This window comes from Ciona robusta, chromosome 13 (genome assembly GCF_009617815.1).
Source record: "Ciona robusta chromosome 13, ASM961781v2".
Taxonomy (NCBI): domain Eukaryota; kingdom Metazoa; phylum Chordata; class Ascidiacea; order Phlebobranchia; family Cionidae; genus Ciona; species Ciona robusta.
The window spans coordinates 1,391,337-1,411,986 of NC_143247.1; the positions used below are offsets into that span (position 1 = coordinate 1,391,337).

The 20,650-nt window shown below is 33.3% G+C and overlaps 2 protein-coding genes across 3 annotated transcripts in view; one reads left to right on the forward strand and one right to left on the reverse strand.

Moving 5' to 3' along the window:
• LOC149725662 (uncharacterized) overlaps nt 1-20,650 on the forward strand; it is an 89,320-nt gene that overhangs the window by 44,145 nt on the left and 24,525 nt on the right. The window contains exon 45 of the mRNA XM_089891242.1: nt 385-1,667. Coding sequence (XP_089747368.1) covers nt 385-559 — 175 coding nt within the window. The 3' untranslated portion in view covers nt 560-1,667. The remainder of the gene's footprint in view (nt 1-384; nt 1,668-20,650) is intronic.
• Nucleotides 1,924-19,646, reverse strand: LOC149725663 (proton-coupled zinc antiporter SLC30A1-like). 2 transcript variants are annotated; one of them, XM_089891259.1, is made up of 12 exons: nt 19,489-19,646; nt 19,201-19,265; nt 18,289-18,396; nt 13,511-13,730; nt 12,901-13,079; nt 11,667-11,754; nt 8,072-8,187; nt 7,731-7,850; nt 6,642-6,853; nt 5,343-5,472; nt 4,551-4,703; nt 1,924-2,702 (listed from the first exon to the last, which is right to left on the reverse strand). In XM_089891259.1, the coding sequence occupies exons 4-12, from the start codon at nt 13,674-13,676 to the stop codon at nt 2,598-2,600; spliced, it is 1,269 nt and encodes a 422-aa protein (XP_089747385.1). In that variant the 5' UTR covers nt 13,677-13,730; nt 18,289-18,396; nt 19,201-19,265; nt 19,489-19,646; the 3' UTR covers nt 1,924-2,597. The 2 variants fall into 2 exon arrangements, with proteins under 2 accessions (XP_089747385.1, XP_089747383.1); XM_089891257.1 differs by having other exon boundaries at nt 11,625-11,754.

A 20,650-nucleotide genomic window follows, 5' to 3' on the forward strand; every position in this document is an offset into this window, starting at 1 on the left:
GTCAGCTGGCATGAGATGTATGGAACGGAACACTTGTCTTATAATGACTGTTGTTGCCTATTCACTCAAAATTGAATAAATGTAACTTACCTTATCCTCGCGTGGCTGGAAAATGACGGTCGTTATAACATGGTTGTTCTGTTTTATACACCTCGTGCCAGCTTACAAGTTACCATGTATGTTACTTTGTAACAGATTTTTTTTCTATATGGCTGATAATTTGGACAACCCATCAGCGACCACTGGGTTGGAGCAATTGTCATTAAGTCTCTTGTCCAAGGACACATACGCCCACAATGGTAGCAGCGACGAGCCTTGAACCCATTACATCTAGCTTAAAAGGCAGGCGCGCTAACCGGACTAAAATTTGTATTTCCGTAACAGATACGTCAAAAACATACTACATACCGACTGCCGATGCTGTGTACCAAATGTACCAAAAGAACCAAATGAAACCGTGGTACTAGATGTCCAAATGTTATGCACAAATGGGACAACATACACACACAAGCTCACAAAAATTACGTCATGCAGCTGTTCAAGCAAAACGTGTCTCTAGCTATGTAATACGACAGACACTAAAATTAAAAAAAAATGTAAAAAAAAAATCTTTTAAAATGGAAAGAGTCTAAAAAAATTGTCAGAAAAATTGGAAGATGGGACACCTTTACCACGAAATATATAAATATTCTGATCGTGTTTTAAACAATTAACAATGGTATATGAAAGTCGCGAGGACAAGGTTTTATAATTCCTTGATTTTTTTTGTTTGCTACCAAAATGTACGAGAAAATAGAATGAAAAGGTGTCCCATCTTCCCCCACCCTACTATATTTAATTTTAATAAATTGTCAGAAATTAATATTTAAAAAATGATAAATTTTTTTATTGAGTAAAATTTTTTTTTAAATTAAAAGAGTTAAAATACAATGTGTCAGACACAAAAACTTTAAAAAAGTGTTTAATTTTTTATTGGGTTTAAAATTGTTTTAAAATAAACAGACATTTTTTGTTCAAAATTGATGTACACGTACTGTTTTAATGTATCTGCTACTTCATCTTATACAAAAATTCTTTTTTTTTAATTGGGTTAAAGAAATTTTTCAAAATTAAATAAGATTTTTGTTCATATTATATATATTTTATTTATAAATAGAATACAGTATGTGTTGTTTTAATGTATCTGTTACTTCATCTTCTACAAAAATTCTTTTTTTTTTAATTGGGTTAAAGAAATTTTTCAAAATTAAATGAGATTCTTTGTTCATATTATATATATATATATTATTTTTACATAGAATACAGTTAAATAATTGGGTTTATTTTTTGTTTAAATTTTATGTACACAAACTACACATGCATTGTTTTAAACAAGCATACAGTTAGTTACGAATTTTATTATACAGCTTTTTCTAAATATTTTTAAAGAATTTTGCATTCTTTGCTATTAAGTGTAATTAGAATTAATAAATGGATAAATGTAACTTGCTTTGTCCTGTCTTGGCTAGCAAACGACGGTCGTTATAACACAAGTGTTTTGTTTTATACACCTTAGTCAATTTTTGTGTGATTGTGATGAATGTAACTTACTTTATCCTCGCGTGACTGGAAAACGACAGTCGTTATAACACGGGTTTAACACCCTGTGCCAGCTTACGAGTTACCATGTATGTTACTTTGTGGGTGATTATTTTTTTTAGATTTTTTCATTTTTTATGTATGGCTGATAATTTGGACAACCCATTAGTGACCACTGAGTTGGAGCAATTGCCGTTAAGGGTCTTGTCCAAAAACACATAACGTCCACAACGGTAGCAGCAACAAGCCTTGAACCCATTACCTCTGGGATAGAGGCAGGCCTTCTAACCATTGTTTCACATAGCTTGATGTAATCATATAACACCTCCAATAAAAACCAGCAAACTGCTTTTAATTTTTAATTGCCTAGCGCATTAAAACAAACGTACACCACCACGTTAAAGGAAAACGAGAAAAGAAATAGTAAAGTACATAATACATCAAATTAAAGTTAAAAACTTTTTCACATAAATGCTGTAGGCACTAAAACATTGCCGGCGTTTAGGAGCCAGTCAGTGCATTTTAATTAAAAATTTCATTTACAAAATATTTAAAAATTACATTCAAAAAAACCTGAAATTTCATTTTAAGTAAAACCAAAAAAATTTACTTAAAAATACAATTTAAAATAAAACCAGAGATTTTAATTCAAAAATACAGAAATTTCAATTAAAAATTTTCATTTAATAAAAATCTAAAAATTTCATTAAAAAATTACCTAATAAAATTTCATAAACTTCAATTAAAAAGATCCAGAATTTCAAAAAAATCTGAAAATTTCATTAAAAAATTAACCAAAAATTTCATTTAAAATAAATCCAAAATTCCAAAAAATTCCAAAAAAATTAATTTTAAACATTAAAAAATTTTAATAAAAAAACAAAGAAAAAATATCCAAAACTGTTGCATGTTTCACCGCTTGAACAAAACATACGCGACATTTTAAGATAAACGAATAACTGCATGTTCTCTCAACTGCACTGCGTTAGGGTACTCAAGGTCGTAGAGGTCACTTCAGGTCAAGTAAGTACATTAGTAGACTGAGATTGAGATCGCGGAAATGAATTAAATTTAGTTTCGTCAACTTTGGTTACAGAATGTGGTATTGGTTTTGACGAGTTTTTCTGGTGAAAAAAATAGAAATTATTCTAACAGACTGGTTATATTTATATATACGAGTTTTTCTGGTGAAAAAATAGAAGTTATTTTAACAGACTGGTTATATTTATATATATTTATGGCAGTTTTATATATAGTAGGGTGGGGGATGACAGGACACTTTAGCACATCGTGTTTCAAACAATTAACAACGGTCTATGGAAATGGTGAGAATACGGTTTTAAAATTCTTTGAATGTTCTTTGTTTACTACCAAATGGAAATAGAAAGGGTGTCCCATCTTCCCCCACCCCACTATATATCAAAATGCCCCCCCCCCCGAAAAAATAGTAATAATTAGAACACCCGTGTTTGACTGTAAGCGTGTTTTAACAACTGTTGTTTTTTCGCTATATCCTGTCTTTTTGTTTAAAATATTTCTAAATCTTCGCTACCGTAATCGAAGAGACAAATAAAGTTATTATTATATTCTGTTTAGTTTTAACATAACTATAGTATCCAGGGCATGACTTATTTTGCATTGTTTGCATTGAATAACTAGAATATAGTATTGCAGTGTAAAATGTGAATTAATGGTTATGAATGGATTTAAAAAAAAGGCAAAATTCTGCTAATTCAATATTATTTCTGCGTACTTAGTGTTTTAACAGGACTGTTTAGTCTATTTTCCGAAAATAATAACTTTATTTGTCTTTTTGATTACGGTAGCGAAAATTCAGAAATATTTTAAACGAAAAGACAGGATATAGCGACAAAACAACAGTTGTTAAAACACGCTTACAGTTAAAAACATATTTAATTGGAAGAAAATAAGCGTGGTCGCTACACCTAGCAGACAAACAAGCCATTTATGTTTCATTGTTTTCAAGTTAGTAAACTGCACTGTGTTGAAAGCCTATTGACTTTGCAATATTTACTTTGTTATATAAATAGTATATTGCACAACAGATAAGAAAACCCTTAGCTAGTAAAGCATATAATATGGTGGGGAAATATGGGACACCTTATTATCCCATTTTCTCTTCCTAATTGGTGGTAAACAAAGAACATTAAAAGAATTATAAAACCGTATCCTCACAACTTCCATAGACCGTTGTTAATTGTTTAAAACACGATTAGGATATTTGGATATTATGTGATAAAAGTGTCCCATCTTACCCCACATTTCTACATATTAAAAACAAAACATATGTCATGTACTATGTACATAGAACAAAGTTTGCATTATATGTTTGTAGTTTACCTATTAATATAATAAAACAAACACTTTAAAACCAATTAAACATAATTAATCGACAGTCCTGTTTACTTCATAATAAAGCAATTAGTTGTGTTGCTAAATCAGCAGGTTTTTTTTAGGTGTTGTATTTTATTTTTTAAGAATTTTAGTAGAAAAACAATAAAAAAATTTAAAAAAAAATTGTTATGTATAATTTGATATGGAACAAAAATTTTCTTTTGTATTTATTGTGTTTTTTTTTTAATTTTTATATATGTATATTTTTTTGGATGGTAATTTATTTTGTTGTTATTTTTTTTCACTATACAAGTAAAAATGATATAAACTTTTGCGGCGCCGTGGCAAAGTTGAACCCAGAGGTATTGGGTTCAAGGCTTGTCGCTGCTACCATTGTGGGCGTATGTAGCCTTGGGCAAGACACTTAACGAAAATTGCTCCAACCCAGTGGTCACTAATGGGCTGTCCAAATTATCAACCACACATAAAAAATCACCCACAAAGTAACATACATGGTAACTCGTAAGCTGGCACGAGGTGTATGAAACAGAACACCCATGTTATAACGACCGTCATTTTCCGGCCACGCGAGGATAAAGCAAGTAACATTTACTTACAGAAATTGCATGAATGTCATTTCTACTGCAGCCATTTTTGCTCTCACGTGTGTCAGTATTTGACACCACCATACAATAAGGCTTAGGACTTCTGTAGAATTCTGGTTGTATGGTCGTTGAGTGAATCCCTGCGTCGTTTAATCTCTGTTTTATCTGTAAGTATAAACTGGCATTAAAAAATAATACATTTTCATTTTCCGCACCCTACTATATCACAAAATGGTATTTTAAATGGAATTTTTAAATGGAAGACAGGACATTTTTAGCACATATTATCCAAATATCCTGATCGTGTTTTAAACAATTAACAAAGCCTATGGGAGTGGTGAGGATACGGTTTTAAAATTCTTTGAATGTTAAAAACAATATATATATAAAATTACATAAAAATATCAGATATTTAGTTGCAAGAAAAAATAATATGTCAGATTTAAACAGTATTTCATAAAAGTTTAATAAATTTAGCATTTTTAGATGATATATTACAGTGGGGAAAGATGGTACACATTTTATTCTATTTTCTCGTTCCATTTGGTAGCAAAGGCATATTTTTACAAAGCGAGATCATATTAATGTAATATAATTACTTTATTTGTCTCTTCGATTACGGTAGCGAAGATTTAGAAATATTTTAAACGAAAAGACAGGATATAGCGTCAAAACAACAGCGTTAAAACACGCTTACAGTAAAAGCATATTTACATTTAATTGGAAGAAAATAAGCGTGGTCGCTACACCTAGCAGACAAACAAGCCATTTATTTTAATTAAGTTAAAGTATATTTTTAAATACCTCTTCCACGATCCTCAGGAAAGATATGGCATCGTTACACCAAACATGTACAGTCGCCACTAACTTTTCACCGGTCAATTGCCATAAATGGAAGTTCTGAATCTCCTGGACCCCCTCAATGGTTTTAATTCTAAAAATTAAACGAGTTTACACATACAGAAAAAATAACAACATATATATACCCTTTTTGCATGGTAAAAAGTTTTGAAAACAGCGATTTTTATTTTTTATTGTTATTTTACATGGTTTTTATTTCTAAAAATTAAAGGAGTTTACACATACAGAAAAAATAACAACATATATATACCCTTTTTGCATGGTAAAAAGTTTTGAAAACAGTGATTTTTATGAAGTTAAAATTTGGTGATTCGCTAACGGCGTTATTTTACATGGTTTTTAAGTCTAAAAAATTAAGGAGTTTACACATACAGAAAAAATAACAACGTATATATACCCTTTTTGCGTGGTAAAAAGTTTTGCAAACAGCGATTTTTATTTTTTATTATTTTTTATTGTTATTTTACATGGTTTTTAATTCTAAAAATTAAAGGAGTTTACACATACAGAAAAAATAACAACGTATGAAGTCATTATTTGGTAATTCGCTAACGGCGTTATTTTACATGGTTTATGTACATATGAACATTGAGTTAAAAACATTTTTTTAGCGCAATGTTGTTAAACCTTTTGTAGAAGATAATTTCTGATACTTATTATGATATTAAACTTTTTGTATAAAGAGTTTTGTAGTTTAAAATGCTTAGCTACAGTTTAATTCTAAAAATTAGAGCCATAAAAACTTATCCAGAAAGAAAAAAAGGGAAAAGTCTGATGTATAGGACCTTATCCAAAGAGAAAAAAAGTGTCTTTACGCAAAATTTTGTTTCTATTAGAAGTTTAACTTGATAATAATTAAACATAAATGGCCGTCTGTCTGCTAGGTGTAGCGACCGGGCTTATTTTCTTCCAATTAAATGTAAATAGGTTTTTACCTGTAAGTGTGTTTTAACAACTGTTGTTTTGTCTTAACAACTGTTGTTGTGTTTTAAATGAAAAGACAGGATACGGCTACAAAACAACAGTTGTTAAAACACACCTACAGTTAAACACATATATTTGCATTTAATTGGAAAAAAATATTGTTATGCAAGTGAAGAATTTTCTTGCAAGCAATCAAGCGAGTACTTATCATACAAAATTTTTCAATTTAAAAATTCAATTATTTCTAAGAAAAAAAAAAAAAGTTAGAAAAAAAGTTATCATTATTAAGAGTCTTAGTTCAGGATATGCTATGCTTACTTTTCTTTTAAGTGTTGCAGTTTAATATGCTTCGGTACAGTCTGCAAAAGAACGAGACTTGACTCTTTAAACAACGGATACGTTGTGAAAATCATGATCAAAACAAGGACAATGCTCATAGCAGGGTCTATATACATAATCCACTCGTTTACGTTAATGACGACATTAACTGCCGTAGCGTTTCCGGCAGAAACCGTGACATTTTCTTCATACTGTAACAGAAATATTTTTTGAGATTAGTATTTTTACTTTTTTTTATTGTAATAAATTTTCGAATCTGACCCTGATTCATTGCTCCTAAAGTTGAACGATTTTTGTGTGAAGAAATACAGTAAGGATCTGGTGCTAGGAAAAGGTAACAGACAAAAAGTTCCACCAATAAAAGATATGCATTTTGCCTAAATGGCATCGTCACTCTATTTTTTAAATAAAATTCGTTTCTTTATACAATTGGTTAGACTTGATTTTTGTCTGATACGTTTTCGCGGGACCAGATCCGTATTTCTTTACACAAGAATCGTTTAACTCTATGAGCACCAGATTTGGGTCAGATTCGCAGAATTTATTACAATAAATATATAAAAGTAAAGAAGCCATTTAAGCAAAATATAAATAAATTATCCGCATCGTTGCAAAGTGGTCACACGCCTGCCTTTAACCCAGAGGTAATGGGTTTAAGCCACGTGTTTGCTTCCATTGTGGGCGTATGTGTCCTTGGGCAAGACATTTAACGGCAATTGCTCCATTCCAGTGGTCACTAATGAGTTGTCCAAATTATCAGCCATACATTAAAAAAATAATCACCCACAAAGTAACATACATGGTAACTCTTAAGCTGGCACGTGGTGTATGAAACAAAACACCCCTGTTATTACGACTGTTTTTCAGCTACGCAAGGATAAAGTAAGTTACATTCATTCATTCACAAAGTAACATACATGGTAACTTGTAAGCTGACTTGAGGTGTATGAAACAGAACACCCGTGTTATAAAGACTGTTTTTTCCAACCACACGGGGATAAAGTAAGTTACATTCATTCATTCATTCATTACAGTTCAAAACACGATATCGTGTGGTTTAAATCTTACCGGAACGAGATAAATGATTGTAGCGCTGATCATAACTATTACTGAGCCCAGAGCGTCGCCCAAAACATGCAGAAACACAGCTTTCATATTCATATGTTGTTCTGTAGACCCATTGTTGTTCTGATTAATAAAACACCATTATTTAGTAGAGTGGGGCAAAATGGGACAACTTTTTATTCAATTTTCCCGTCCCTATACAATATAATGAAAATTGTTGGCCTAAAAAATAAATTTCCCACTAAAAAAACAATAATTTAATTAAAGCAACCACTTTTTTAACACTTTATGTCAATTTCCCTCTTAATACAAAATGATAATAAATAAGAAAACATACAACTTACTTGTAAATGGTTATGATGATTGTCATGACCGTGATCATGACCGTGACTATGATTGTGACCTGCGTGGGCGTGACCACCAAACAAAACTAGCCCAATCACATTGATCAATAAACCGCCTGTAAGTTAAACAAAATTTTAACGATTTATTCTATTCTAGATGTGAGAAAAAAACAATTTCGGTATGGATTTATTAGGCTGTAACGAATGTTTAATAACTAACCAAAAAATGATTTAAGTGTAAACACGAGCGAAATATGTACACAGAACAAATGCATTAACACAACGAAGTAGACGCACAAGACCAGCGACTGACGTGACAATTGACTCGTTCTATAGTCTTCCAAGCATGAACGGTTGCGTAACAATGGACAACATAAATATACATATATAATGAACAGAGACGTATTTGACCGACTGTAAACACAAAGTCATGTATATTGTACATGGTTGAGGTCCTGCAGCGTGGCAAGCCTGGGTCCTAGGCAGGGGCGCAACCAGGGGGGCTGTTTTGCTGTCATGACAGCCCCCTTTTCCGCAGACACGCACGCAGCCAGAAAGTGCTAAGACGCACACACACGCGCGTTGCATTTAATATTACATTCGTTCGCTTAAAATTGGAATAACTTTTCGTTCAATTGTTACGTCACTTGTCCTATTGTAACGTAACTATTAATTATGACGTTTCATAATATAACAATCTGGAGGAATGTGCTAACTGCACAACCAACCACGAGATCGAAACATCGTGTATAAGCGTCACATTTTTACGCTCTGCGCCGGCGTAGGAAATAAAGGAAGACGCATGTGGTAGCATACATTCAACACTTAACAAACGAAGCAATCGTTGTGAATTTATTCTCGTGAAAAGTGACGTAATAAAACTCTGGTTCTCGTGCGGTGTTATCAAACGATGTTTTTTGGCCTTTGTCCAAGCTCTGCCGGGGCGATACTTTATAATAATATATTACAATTTGTGTTGGTTCCAATTTACTGATAGCGTCGCTCCTCGCACTTATATTTGCACCAATTAAAATGCATAATAATCGCGGTTTATCAGCATTTAAATCAGTGGTTACCAAACTTTATCTACTTGCGTACCACTTTTTGGTTCAAGCAGCGTTCTCAAACCACCTACATACTAAACTACCAAAGCCTCGAGAACAACTCATTTTAAATAGTGAAATTAAAAACCGCACGCACACCTATTTTTTTCCGCGGGCATGAACTTGGCACTGCCTTTCTCAAAGTTGAAAATAAAAGTAATTTGCCTATTAAACAGGGCAACAGGCGCGGTAATAAACAACCTAAATATGTTCCACAAGTAGCACTGCTGTATATTTACGATGTTTTCCTCAGCCAAGCAGCATAATTATTACGAAACAGTAGGGATTCACACGTGGATTCATCGCATTGTTTAGCGATTGTTTGACCTGGGAATTGATTACGTCATAATAGCAGTTCACACGTTGATTATTTGCGTCATATTAGCGATTGTCCCCTTGATTATTTAGCCTACAGGTGCTTGAAAACAGGTTGAATATTTGCCTTTTCATGCGCATAAGTAAAGATAGGCTTGCAAAAATATTCTGTACACGCGTAAAACAACGCCTAGGTTTAAAAAGTTAGGAACAGCGGTGCAGGGAATATAGCATGGAATGTCACGCTCTACGTAATTTATGTGGATTAAAATAATGCTCACGACAATCACTAAAAGATCATTTGCGATCGTTTGGTGTGAACTTAATAAGGTGCTCGCGTACCACCTGGGAGGCCTTCGCATACCATAGTTTGGGAAGCACTGATTTAAACTAATCATCAGAAACAGAAATCATACAAAAACTACAGATCGTATGGGAGCAAATAAAACACGATTGTTTACCAACAATCTCGTTTGTGATGGAACAATCGTAATGGTTTATCAAAGGTATTCTGACGTAAATAATCGTTACATTAACATGCGTAAATCTGCAACAATGTTTCCTCTGTTTATATTATTTAGATACGTCTTTTTAATAATGTAGTGTTAGTTTTAATTTACCGCGTAAAATAGGATATATATTCGTGTGCACAACCAATAAAGGGAGTGTTTTATCGCGTCAGAGATAAACGTGGACTAGACGTAAATATGACAGCCCCCTTTTGAACGCGCTGGTTGCGCCACTGGTCCTAGGATTAAGGCCAGGCCTGGCCCGTGACCCCAACACCCAGGGTGCTACCATATGGATTTATTCTATTCTATATGGGTAAGTTCCCGCAGTGTGGCAAGCCATGGGTCCTAGGATTTAGGCCAGGATTGGCCCATTAACCATTAAAAAAATAAAATAAAACTCGTGAAGTAGTTTACGATTTTAATTTTATATACCTGTTATTTTTGCAACAGTAATTTAGAATTTGGGGGCAACTTGCATTTGCAATGCAATACAGTGTGTATGTATATTAGGATGGGGGAAAATGGGACACCTTTAGCACATAATATCCAAATATCCTGATCGTGTTTTAAACAATTAAAAACGGTCTGCGGGAGATGTGAAGATAAGAATGTTTTTTGTTTACTACCAAATGGGTCGAGAAAATAGTGTTAAAAGGTGTCCCATTTTCCCCACCCTACTATTATGCTTTACTAGCTAAGGGTTTTCTTATCTCAGTTGTGCAATATACTATTTATATAACAAAGTAAATACTGCAAAGTCCATAGGCTTTCAACACAGTGCAGTTTACTAACTTGATAATAATTAAACATAAAATGCACATCCCAAAAGGTGACCATCTTACCCCACCCTGCTATAATATGTATGTATATTTAATGAGACATTTATAATTACAACTAGTGATAACAATTTTTTAAATTTTAATAATTCTGAAAAAAAAGATTCTTGTGTTTGTGGGACTTTTGAGAGAAAACATTTCGCAGCGTTTTTTTAAAGGTTGCTTTACGTTTCTGCTTGGCCGTTTTGGCTTTATACGTTTTTTCTTATAAATACAAAAAGATTCGAAATAAAGTATTCTAGGATATCCTAAAACACGTAATTATTCTGTAATGTGCATCCCTATATACCAGTCTGCAAAGTATGGCAGGTGCACAAGCGACTTTTTTACAAATTTTGGTTATGCACGCCATAATTTGTCCCACGCACGCCAATTAATTAAAACAATGAAAAAAATATGTATTTAATTAAGTAGGATTTCCTACTGTGGCTTGGAAATGTACGTGGTTTGCACGCCGATTTTTGATGATAGCACGCGTGCACGCGAAAAATAACCGTCTTGCATGCGCAAGATCTCGTCAGGAACTGCCATACTGTGCAGACTAGCCCATATTATGTATAGTAGGGTGGGGGAAGATCGGACACCTTTTTATTCTATTTTCTCGACCTATTTGGTAGTAAACAAAGAACATTTAAACAATTATAAAGCTGTATCCTCACGACTCTCATAGACCATTGATAATTGTTTAAAACACGATCAGGATATTTGGATATTATGTGGTAAAGATGTCCCATCTTCCCCCACCCTACTCTATGTATTTAATGAGACATTTATAATTACAACATACATCCACCAACAGCAAGTACCAGCTCTGGTTGAGAAATAAGACCTGGGTCGTAGAACTTCTCAATTGCTTCCATGGTTATTGAAATGCACAGTGCAAATAAAAACGTAGAATTTATAAGGGCGCCTACAACCTGAAAATATACATTTTAAGTTTTAAAAATGTGATTTTAATTTAAACTAACTAAGCTTAACAGGAATTAAATTTGGTCATATTTTATTGGTCATATATAAAAAGTTATATATATATATATATATTTTTTTTTTTAACAGTATTTGTAAGATTTATGCATTGCAAAATTTTATATAGTAGGGTGGGGGAAGATGGGACACCTTTTGATTATATTTTCTCGTCCCATTTGGTAGTAAACAAAGAACATTAAAAGAATTATAAAACTGTATCCTCACGGCTCCCATAGACCGTTGTTAATTGTTTAAAACATGATCAAGATATTTGGATATTATGTGCTAAAGGTGTCCCATCTTCCCCCACCCTACTATATAAAAAAAATTTATCAGTATTTGTAAAATTGATTCATTGCAAAATTTTATATAGTAGGGTGGGGGAAGATGGGACACCTTTTGATTCTATTTTCTCGTCCCATTTGGTAGTAAACAAAGAACATTAAAAGAATTATAAAACTGTATCTTCACGGCTTCCATAGACCGTTGTTAATTGTTTAAAACATGATCAGGATACTTGGATATTATGTGCAAAAAGTTTCCCGTCTTCCCCCACCCTATTATATATAATAGCAAAATTGGGACAATAAGCGACATTGCCTAATGCACCCAAAAGCTAATTCGCAGACAGGAAATAACATAGGAGCATTTAAAATGAATGCATTCATTCATTGCAATAAATTTAATATAAAAATCATTGTATCTTATGCATTCATTAATTGCAAAAAAATTTAATGTAAAAAAATGATTTTATCAAAGCAATGCAAAAAATTAACAGAAAAAATGATTTAACACCATGCATTTATTTATTACAATAAATTTACTAATTTAGTGTCAAAAATATGGTTTTAACTTAACAGCAATTGCTCCAACCCAGTGGTCACTAATAGGTTGTCCAAATTATCAGCCATACATAAAAAATCCACAAAAGTAATCACGTACAAGTAACATATATGGTAACTCGTAAGCTGGCACGTGGTGTATGAAACAGAACACCGATGTTCTAACGACTGTCGTTTTTCGCCGCATAAAAATAAAATAGTTTAATTCATTCAATTTTTTTTAAACTCATTAAATTTTTATTAAGTTTAAATTACCTCAAACCGGACCCAACCAAACGTGTTAAAGTATGCTTGTTTTGAGGGCCACGGTGTTATAGAATGCTGCGCACCTCGTTTGCTAAGACGCACAGCAACAAGAGCAACTACTAATGATAAAGCATCAGATAACATGTGAAAAGAATCCGCAATTAGCGTCAAACTGCTTGTCAGGTGACCTGTAAAATTATTTGTAATTTGTTACAGTATAGAAAGCATAGGCAATGAAAAATTTGACTTTAAAATTACAGTATTATGAAAAGAATTATTTCTTTTTTGCAAATTTTTGTTTCGATTAGAAGTTTAACTTGATAATAATTAAACATAAATGGCTCGTTTGTCTGCTAGGTGTAGCGACCACGCTTATTTTCTTTCAAATAAATGTAAATATGTTTTTAACTGTAAGCGTGTTCTAACAACTGTTGTTTTGTCGCTATGTCCTGTCTTTTCTTTTAAAATATTTCTAAATCTTCGCTACCGTAATCAAAGACACAAATAAAGTTATGATATTATATGGCTAAAATGCTATTGGACCCACTGTGGCCTGAATCTCAGGTCCCATAGGACCTTAACTATGTAGATTAGAATGCAATGCATTACTGTCACTTACCTACAACTGCTTCTGCCAAAAAATACACAATAATGAGACCGAGCATTGAGGAAAGGCGTGATGTTTTCGTGATGACTATTTTGCCACAAAAGCCATGATTTTCTTGACTATTTTCCATTAAGGCTTCTTGCTCTTTCAGTTTCTCTTCAGATTTAGCTAAATCCATATTGAAAAAAGAGCTCCAAAAATGAATACAAAAAAATTTGCCCTAAAGCTACACCTGTAAAATTTATACAAAATAAATTAGTTTCACAAAAATGACTGCAAAAAATTTTACACCTGCAAAATCAGTAACAAAAAAAATAATAATAAATAAAACTTTTGCAGCTACAGAATGAAATAGCTTAAAAATGACTGAAATTTTGCCATTAAGGTATAGTTACACCTGCAGAATCGTTAAAAATTTAAGTACATTCAACTTTAGTTAAACCATTTGTCTATTCAGAATGAATTAGCTCCAAAAAAGACCGATAAGTTTTGCCCTAAAGGTATAATACCTACTGAATTAGTAAAAAAAATAAATACCTCCAATAATAAGTAAACTTTTTTGTATACAGAATAAAATAGCTTAAAAAATGACCGAAATTTTGCCCTAAAGGTATAAATACACCTACAGAATCGTTAAAAATTTAAGTACATTCAACATTAGTTAAACCATTTTTTTATACAGAATGAATTAGCTTCAGAAATGACTGAAATTTTGTCATATAGATATAGTTACACCTGCAGAATCGGTAAAAATATATTATAGTAGGGTGGGGGAAGTTGGGACACATGTTAACTCTATTTTCTCGTCCAATGTGGTAGTAAACAAGGAACTTTTAAAGAATTATAAAACTATATCCTCAAGACTCCTATAGACCGTATTTTGCCCTACAGTTGCAGCTGCTGAATCAGTAAAAAATTATAATTACCTCCAATTATAACTAAAGTTTTTGTTTGTACAGAGCAAACTGACTGTGTCTGAACTTTGGTCATAAGACATGTTTCTATTGAGTGTGTTGACTGTGTCCTTCAATAGGTCATAATTCATTTTGGGATTTAGTTACGCAAGAATGATATATAGTAGGGTGGGGGGGAGGATGGGACACCTTAAGCACATAATATCTAAATATCTTGATCGTGTTTTAAACAATTAACAACGGTCTATAGGAGTCTTGAGGGTACGGTTCTATAATTCTTTGAATGTTTTTTGTTTACTACCAAATGGGATGAGAAAATATAGCGAAAAAGTGTCCCATCTTGCCCCACCTTACTATACAACCATATTATCAGCATTCCAAGTTCTTCTGTGTTTTTGCAATTTTGCAAGTTATTTTATCTAAATACAGTGAAAGTTATTTTCTCCATACACTTTATGAGGTATAGTAGCAAGGTCGTTTAGAGCCGGCAATAAAATTTAAAAGAACAAATATCTGGTATTTGATCAGCAGTTTTGAGTCTTGACGTTCAAAAGGGCATCTTAAAAGCCAATAGCCTAAACTATAGCTAAAATCAGCATCATATTGTTAGCAGCATTCATTTGCAAAAGTTTGAAATGACAAAATATATATGATATTTGATTATCAGTTTCAATTTTTGACGTTTAAAAGCACACACCTCGAAAACAAACAATAAACCGTTGCGAAAATCAGCAATATTTTCCATTTGATTTGCCGCGCTGGTTGTGTAAATATAACCTTTGATAGCCAAGTAGGCACAAAGAGTTATCTGTCTAAATCTATTGTAAATCAATTGAAATGAAACATAATTGCGCTTCCTTTCAGTAGCAGACAGTAATAGGCATATAAAGGACATTATTCCCAAATAATCACCCACAAAGTAACATACTTGGTAACTTGTAAGCTGACAATAGGTGTATGAAGTATGAACACCTGTGTTATAACGACTGCCCTTTTCCGGCCACGCGAGGATAAAGCAAGTTACATTCATTCATTCATTAATAGAACAAAGAGAACAAGCGTCAGACACGACTATTGTGAAATACATAACAAAGCAATTGCCTACAGCTCTGCATTGATTTAGCTTTATATACATACATGTCAATTTGCATTGAATGTTTTGCACACAACTGTTGTGGTACAGTGTGCAAACTATTGACAGGAAATAAGAGGCAATTTCATCATTATGTAGAGTACTGTGGGGGAAGATAGGACACCTTTCGCACATAATATCCTAATTGTGTTTTAAACAATTAACAACGGTCTATGAGAGTCGTAAGGATACAGTTTTATAAATATAATATGAATGTTCTTTGTTTACTATCCAATTTAATGTGAAAATAGAATAAAAGGGTGTCCCATATTCCCCACCCTACTATTTTATATATATGTATAAAATGGAACAACAATTTTGCTCATACAGTAGCGTAGCCTTTAAAATAAATATCTTATGTTCACATTCATACAAAATATAAACGCCTGAATCAGCAAAGTAAATAGAAGTGTCCCACTTTTGCTAAAAGGCTAAAAAGTGTGTGACTAGCTCTTCCCATGCTGCTTTAAGCCAGTTCAAACCAGTTTAAACTGGTAACTTGGTAAGAACAAAATATGTATTAGAAATTAATGGGAAACAAGAGCCTGTTTTAAATTATTTCTTTCATATTGTTCTGTCTACCCCAACATACTATATATATATATATATTATATAAATAAATAAATATGCTTAATATGGTCCTAAGGTACTCCACTGGTTTAAAAAATAAATAAAATAGCCCGAAACTAAAGATGGGACACTTTTTCATCCTATTATCTTGTCGCATTTGGTAGTTAACAATGAAAATTTAAAGAATTATAAATTGGTATCCTCACGACTTCAATAAACCGTTGTTAATTGTTTAAAAGACAATTAGGATATTTGGATATTATGTGCTAAAGGCATAGGCGCCGAGTACGCGTAGGCGCGGAGGCGGCGCCTACGTAGGAAATAATAGCACGGAGGCGGCCTCCGTACACGAATTAACAAAAAATATCTATTTTTACTAAATTTATTAATATTTTCGTATTGTTCTCATAAAAATATACCATTGCGGTAAAGAAAATCAAAATTAACGACGTGACAATAAGAGAACGGATATTTAGGCATGCGTTGACCGCATGTGCAGAATCTGTTATATAGCTGTTACGTATGCGTAATTGTCTTATTTACGTCACAATCGTCACTTTGAACATGCGGTAATCATGCTTGGAACAGGTTAGTAACGTTAGTTTAAACCACTTTGGTTTAAACCAGGTTCAAACAAACGTTGTTGATCTATCGTTGTTAAATTATAAAGGTAGTTAGATTAATATTCATTGTAGATGAAAGTATTCATTGTAGATGGAACAATTCTTTACTTGATCGCAAACGTTCAACTTCAAACCTGTTTTCAAGCTCCCGCTGGCTAAATAATCAAGGGGACAATCGTTATTATGACGCACACAATCAACGTGTGAATTGCTATTATCTCGTAATTAATTACCAGGTCAAACAATCGCTATTATGAGGCAATGAATCCACGTGTGAATCCCTACTATTTCGTAATAATTATGCTGCTTGGCTGAGGAAAACATCGTAAATATACAGCAGTGCTACTTGTGGAACATATTTAGGTTGTTTATTACCGCCTACATTGTTTAGAAACTTTAGAGTAGACTAATATCGTCTGTTTAGCCCGTTGGTTGTTCTTCATTTTCTAAGTAGCTGACATTGAATGTGTTGCTTTGCCTTTGTACGACGACGCGCGAAAAGGCTAAACTACGACGCACGTGGACGTTAAACTACGACGTACGTGGACGTTAAACTACGACGCACATGGACGTTAAACTATGACGCACGTAAAGGTCAAGTAGAAAGCACGTCGCTTCGAACGAACGATTTATATATCGGTCAATCTTGCAAATACGCACGGGGAAAGGATCAACGCGTAACACTGACGTCCAGCGTTGAGCAAGCGTAAAATAACGTCAATGAAACGCCGAAGTGTTATGACGTCACGATTGTGTTACGTCATAATAGGCTCGCCTCTGCACTACATTTCAAAACTCGACGCCTATGGCTAAAGGTGTCCCATTTTCACTCACTCTACTATATAAATGAATGAGTAAAATTCATTTCGTCTCTTAGGTCAGGATAACGAAGAACAAGAGAGTTGACAAAAGCGAAAATACTGGTAGTAACGTAAAACAACAGTTGTTAAAACACGCTTATTGATAAAAAAGAAAGAAATAATGTTTTAGATAAAACGCTTGACCGTTCCACCCTACAATCAAAATTAAGTTAACAACATTAGTTAAACATATTAAAGTTCTAATTGGAAGAAAAGTGTGTGTATAAGGACACAACCCGTACAATGGGGGAAACGACCTTAAAAAAGAGAACAGGTACAGACAGTAGCGCAGCCAGAAAAAAAATAAGGAGGGGGGGGTTTAATTAAAAAAATTTTTTTTTTGGTTTAAACGGGGGTCACGACCCCCGAAACTCCCCCTGGCTGCACCACTGGTGCAGAGCATAATTATAAATAAACCTTTTTGAATGACAGTTATCTAAATCTATACAATTAAAGTATAAAATAATTTCTAAATTATTAATAAAATATTTCATTTTTTTTATATAAAATAAAACATAGCTACTAACTAATATCTGCCAGCAAATAAAACAATTACAAATATGCTAAACCATTTTGCTAGCCTTACTACCAGACAAAAGTTCCTTTTGAAACTTTTTTCAGGTACCTATATCATACTGCAAAAGTTTCCAAATAGCCTAATGCCTCAGGGCCTGCTGTAAAAAGAACTCACCACTTTTATGAGGTTTCTCAGCAAAGTTGCAATGCATGCAAAAAAACAGGATTGCAAACAACCATAGATTGCTGCTCCAATGTCAAAATAAAGTTCTGTCTCTGGTGTCTGTATAAAAATAATAATAATAATAATATTACCTTTATTTGTCTTTTCAATTACGGTAGCGAAGATTTAGAAATATTTTAATGGAAAAGACATGATGTAGCGACAAAACAACAGTTGTTAAAAAATGATAAAAGTTAAAAACATCCAGCCTGCAGAGTATGGCAGTTCCTGACGAGATCTCGCGCGTGCAAAACGTCTATTTTTCGCGAGCGCGTGTGATATCATCAAAAATTGGCGTGCAAACCACGTACGTTTCCAAGCCACAGTAGGAAATCCTACTTAATTAAATACGTATTTTTCCATTGTTTTAATTAATTGGCGTGCGTGGGACAAATTATGGCGTGCATCACCAAAAGTTTGTAAAAAAATCGTTCGTGCACCTGCCATACTTTGCAGACTGGAAAAACATATTAACATTTAATTGGAAGAAAATAAGCGTTGTTACTACGACACTACACCTAGCAGACAAATGAGCCATTTATGTTTAATTATTATCAAGTTAAATTCCTAATAGAAACAAATGTGTGCGTAATGACACGACTCATACAATTTTTTACCAATGTGTGGCTAATAATTTGGACAACCCATTAATGACCATTGGGTTGAAGCGATTGACGTTAGGTTTTTTGGGCAAGAAAACATATACACCCACCAAGGTAGCAGCAACAAGCCTTGAACCCATTACCTCTGAGTTATAGGCAGGAGTGCTAACCACTATGCCATGGTACAGATTGCTTATTATTCATATAATAAGCAATTTAGCAAAAACAAAACACAGATATAAAACATTGAAAATTTTCTTACCAACAAGTTTCTGACATCGTGACATGCACCATAAACTGTTGCAATGTTCTAGCCTGGTTCCAAAGCTGTGAAAAGAAAAAGTTATCTAAAAACATTTAAATGTGATAAAATCTGACCAAGAATTGCACAAATGGGCGTCTTGTTTGTTGATAAGAGTACACTACGTATAACATTACGTAATAACAACAACTTTATTTGTCGCTTCAATTACCGTAGCGAAGAATTAGAAATATTTTAAACAAAAAACAGAATATAGCTATAAAACAACATTTGTTAAAACACACTTACAGTTAAAAACATCTTTTAAATTCATTTCTAATCGCGACTTTAAAGTGATTGCCGATTAAAATGGCTGGCATAGCGCTGCAAAAAGAGCGGCGTTTACGGTCTAGTGAGTTCTGTAATGTGACACCACAGTTACCGTTTGTTGGTAGATGTTTGTTCGCTTTAGTTTTAATCGCGCCGTGTCAGCTTTAGGCGCTTGTGGTTGCTTGAGTTAGCTTCTTTACACGCGTTCTTTCTTTCCTAAAACTTTAGTGTGGATGAAAGTAACTTACTTTATCCCGCGTGGCCGGAAAAATACGGCCGTTAAACACGGGTGTTCTGTTTCATAAACCTCGTGGCAGCTTACGAGTTACCATGTGTTTCTTTGCGGGTATTTTTTTGGGGGTTTCTTTTTTATATGTGGTTCGTAACTTGCACACACGCGCAGAATGGTAGCAGCGACAAACCTTGAAATCATTGCCTCTAAGGTGGAAAAAGGCGCCCTTTAACCACTTTGCTACGACGCCAAACATTTTGGCGTGACGTTTTTTAACTGCATAACAAGTGTGTATGTTTTGTAAACGTTACGTAGTTTGTTTTGTATGTATTTACCGGTGTCTGTCCTTTACGTTATAATACCTTAGTCGGCATTTCATTCTAAATAAAGTAGTCGCCGCCAAAAATCAATTTTGTTTTTTAGCCGCCGGTTAAAATTTATTCGGAAATTTAATCGGACGACTAAGCGAGAAAAATACACAGAACAAATTTTAGTCGGCCGTTAAAAAAAACGTGGTAACCAATAGTAACCGTGAACGACTGACTTTTTTTAGTCGGTGGACGAAAAAATATATACCATTCCTTTTTTATAACAACTATAGAGAAGTAGTTAAAAAAATTATATTTTTTGCGTTAATATAGCATATATATAATAACAATAATTTTTTTCCAGCCTAATCTGTGGGTCAATCCTCTTTAAAGCCGACTGCCCCCTATGGTACGGGTCTTGTCTTTTTTGTCCGCTAGGTGTAGCGACCACGCTTATTTTCTTCCAAATAAATTTAAATATGTTTTTCAATGTAAGCGTGTTTTAACAACTGTTGTTTTGTCGCTATATCCTGTCTTTTCGTTTAAAATAATTGTCACTTCGACTGCGGTAGTGGTAATAAATTTATACGAAAATACATGA

What these genes read in the sequence shown, in the direction of transcription:
- LOC149725663 (XM_089891257.1), bottom strand. Translation starts at nt 13,676, where the DNA reads ATGGATTTAGCTAAATCTGAAGAGAAACTGAAAGAGCAAGAAGCCTTA. An exon ending in ATCATCATAACCATTTACAA is followed by an intron (nt 7,851 to 8,071) that starts GTAAGTTGTATG and finishes TTTATTAATCAG; the next exon opens with AACAACAATGGGTCTACAGA. An exon ending in CAATCATTTATCTCGTTCCG is followed by an intron (nt 6,854 to 7,730) that starts GTAAGATTTAAA and finishes TTTCTGTTACAG; the next exon opens with TATGAAGAAAATGTCACGGT.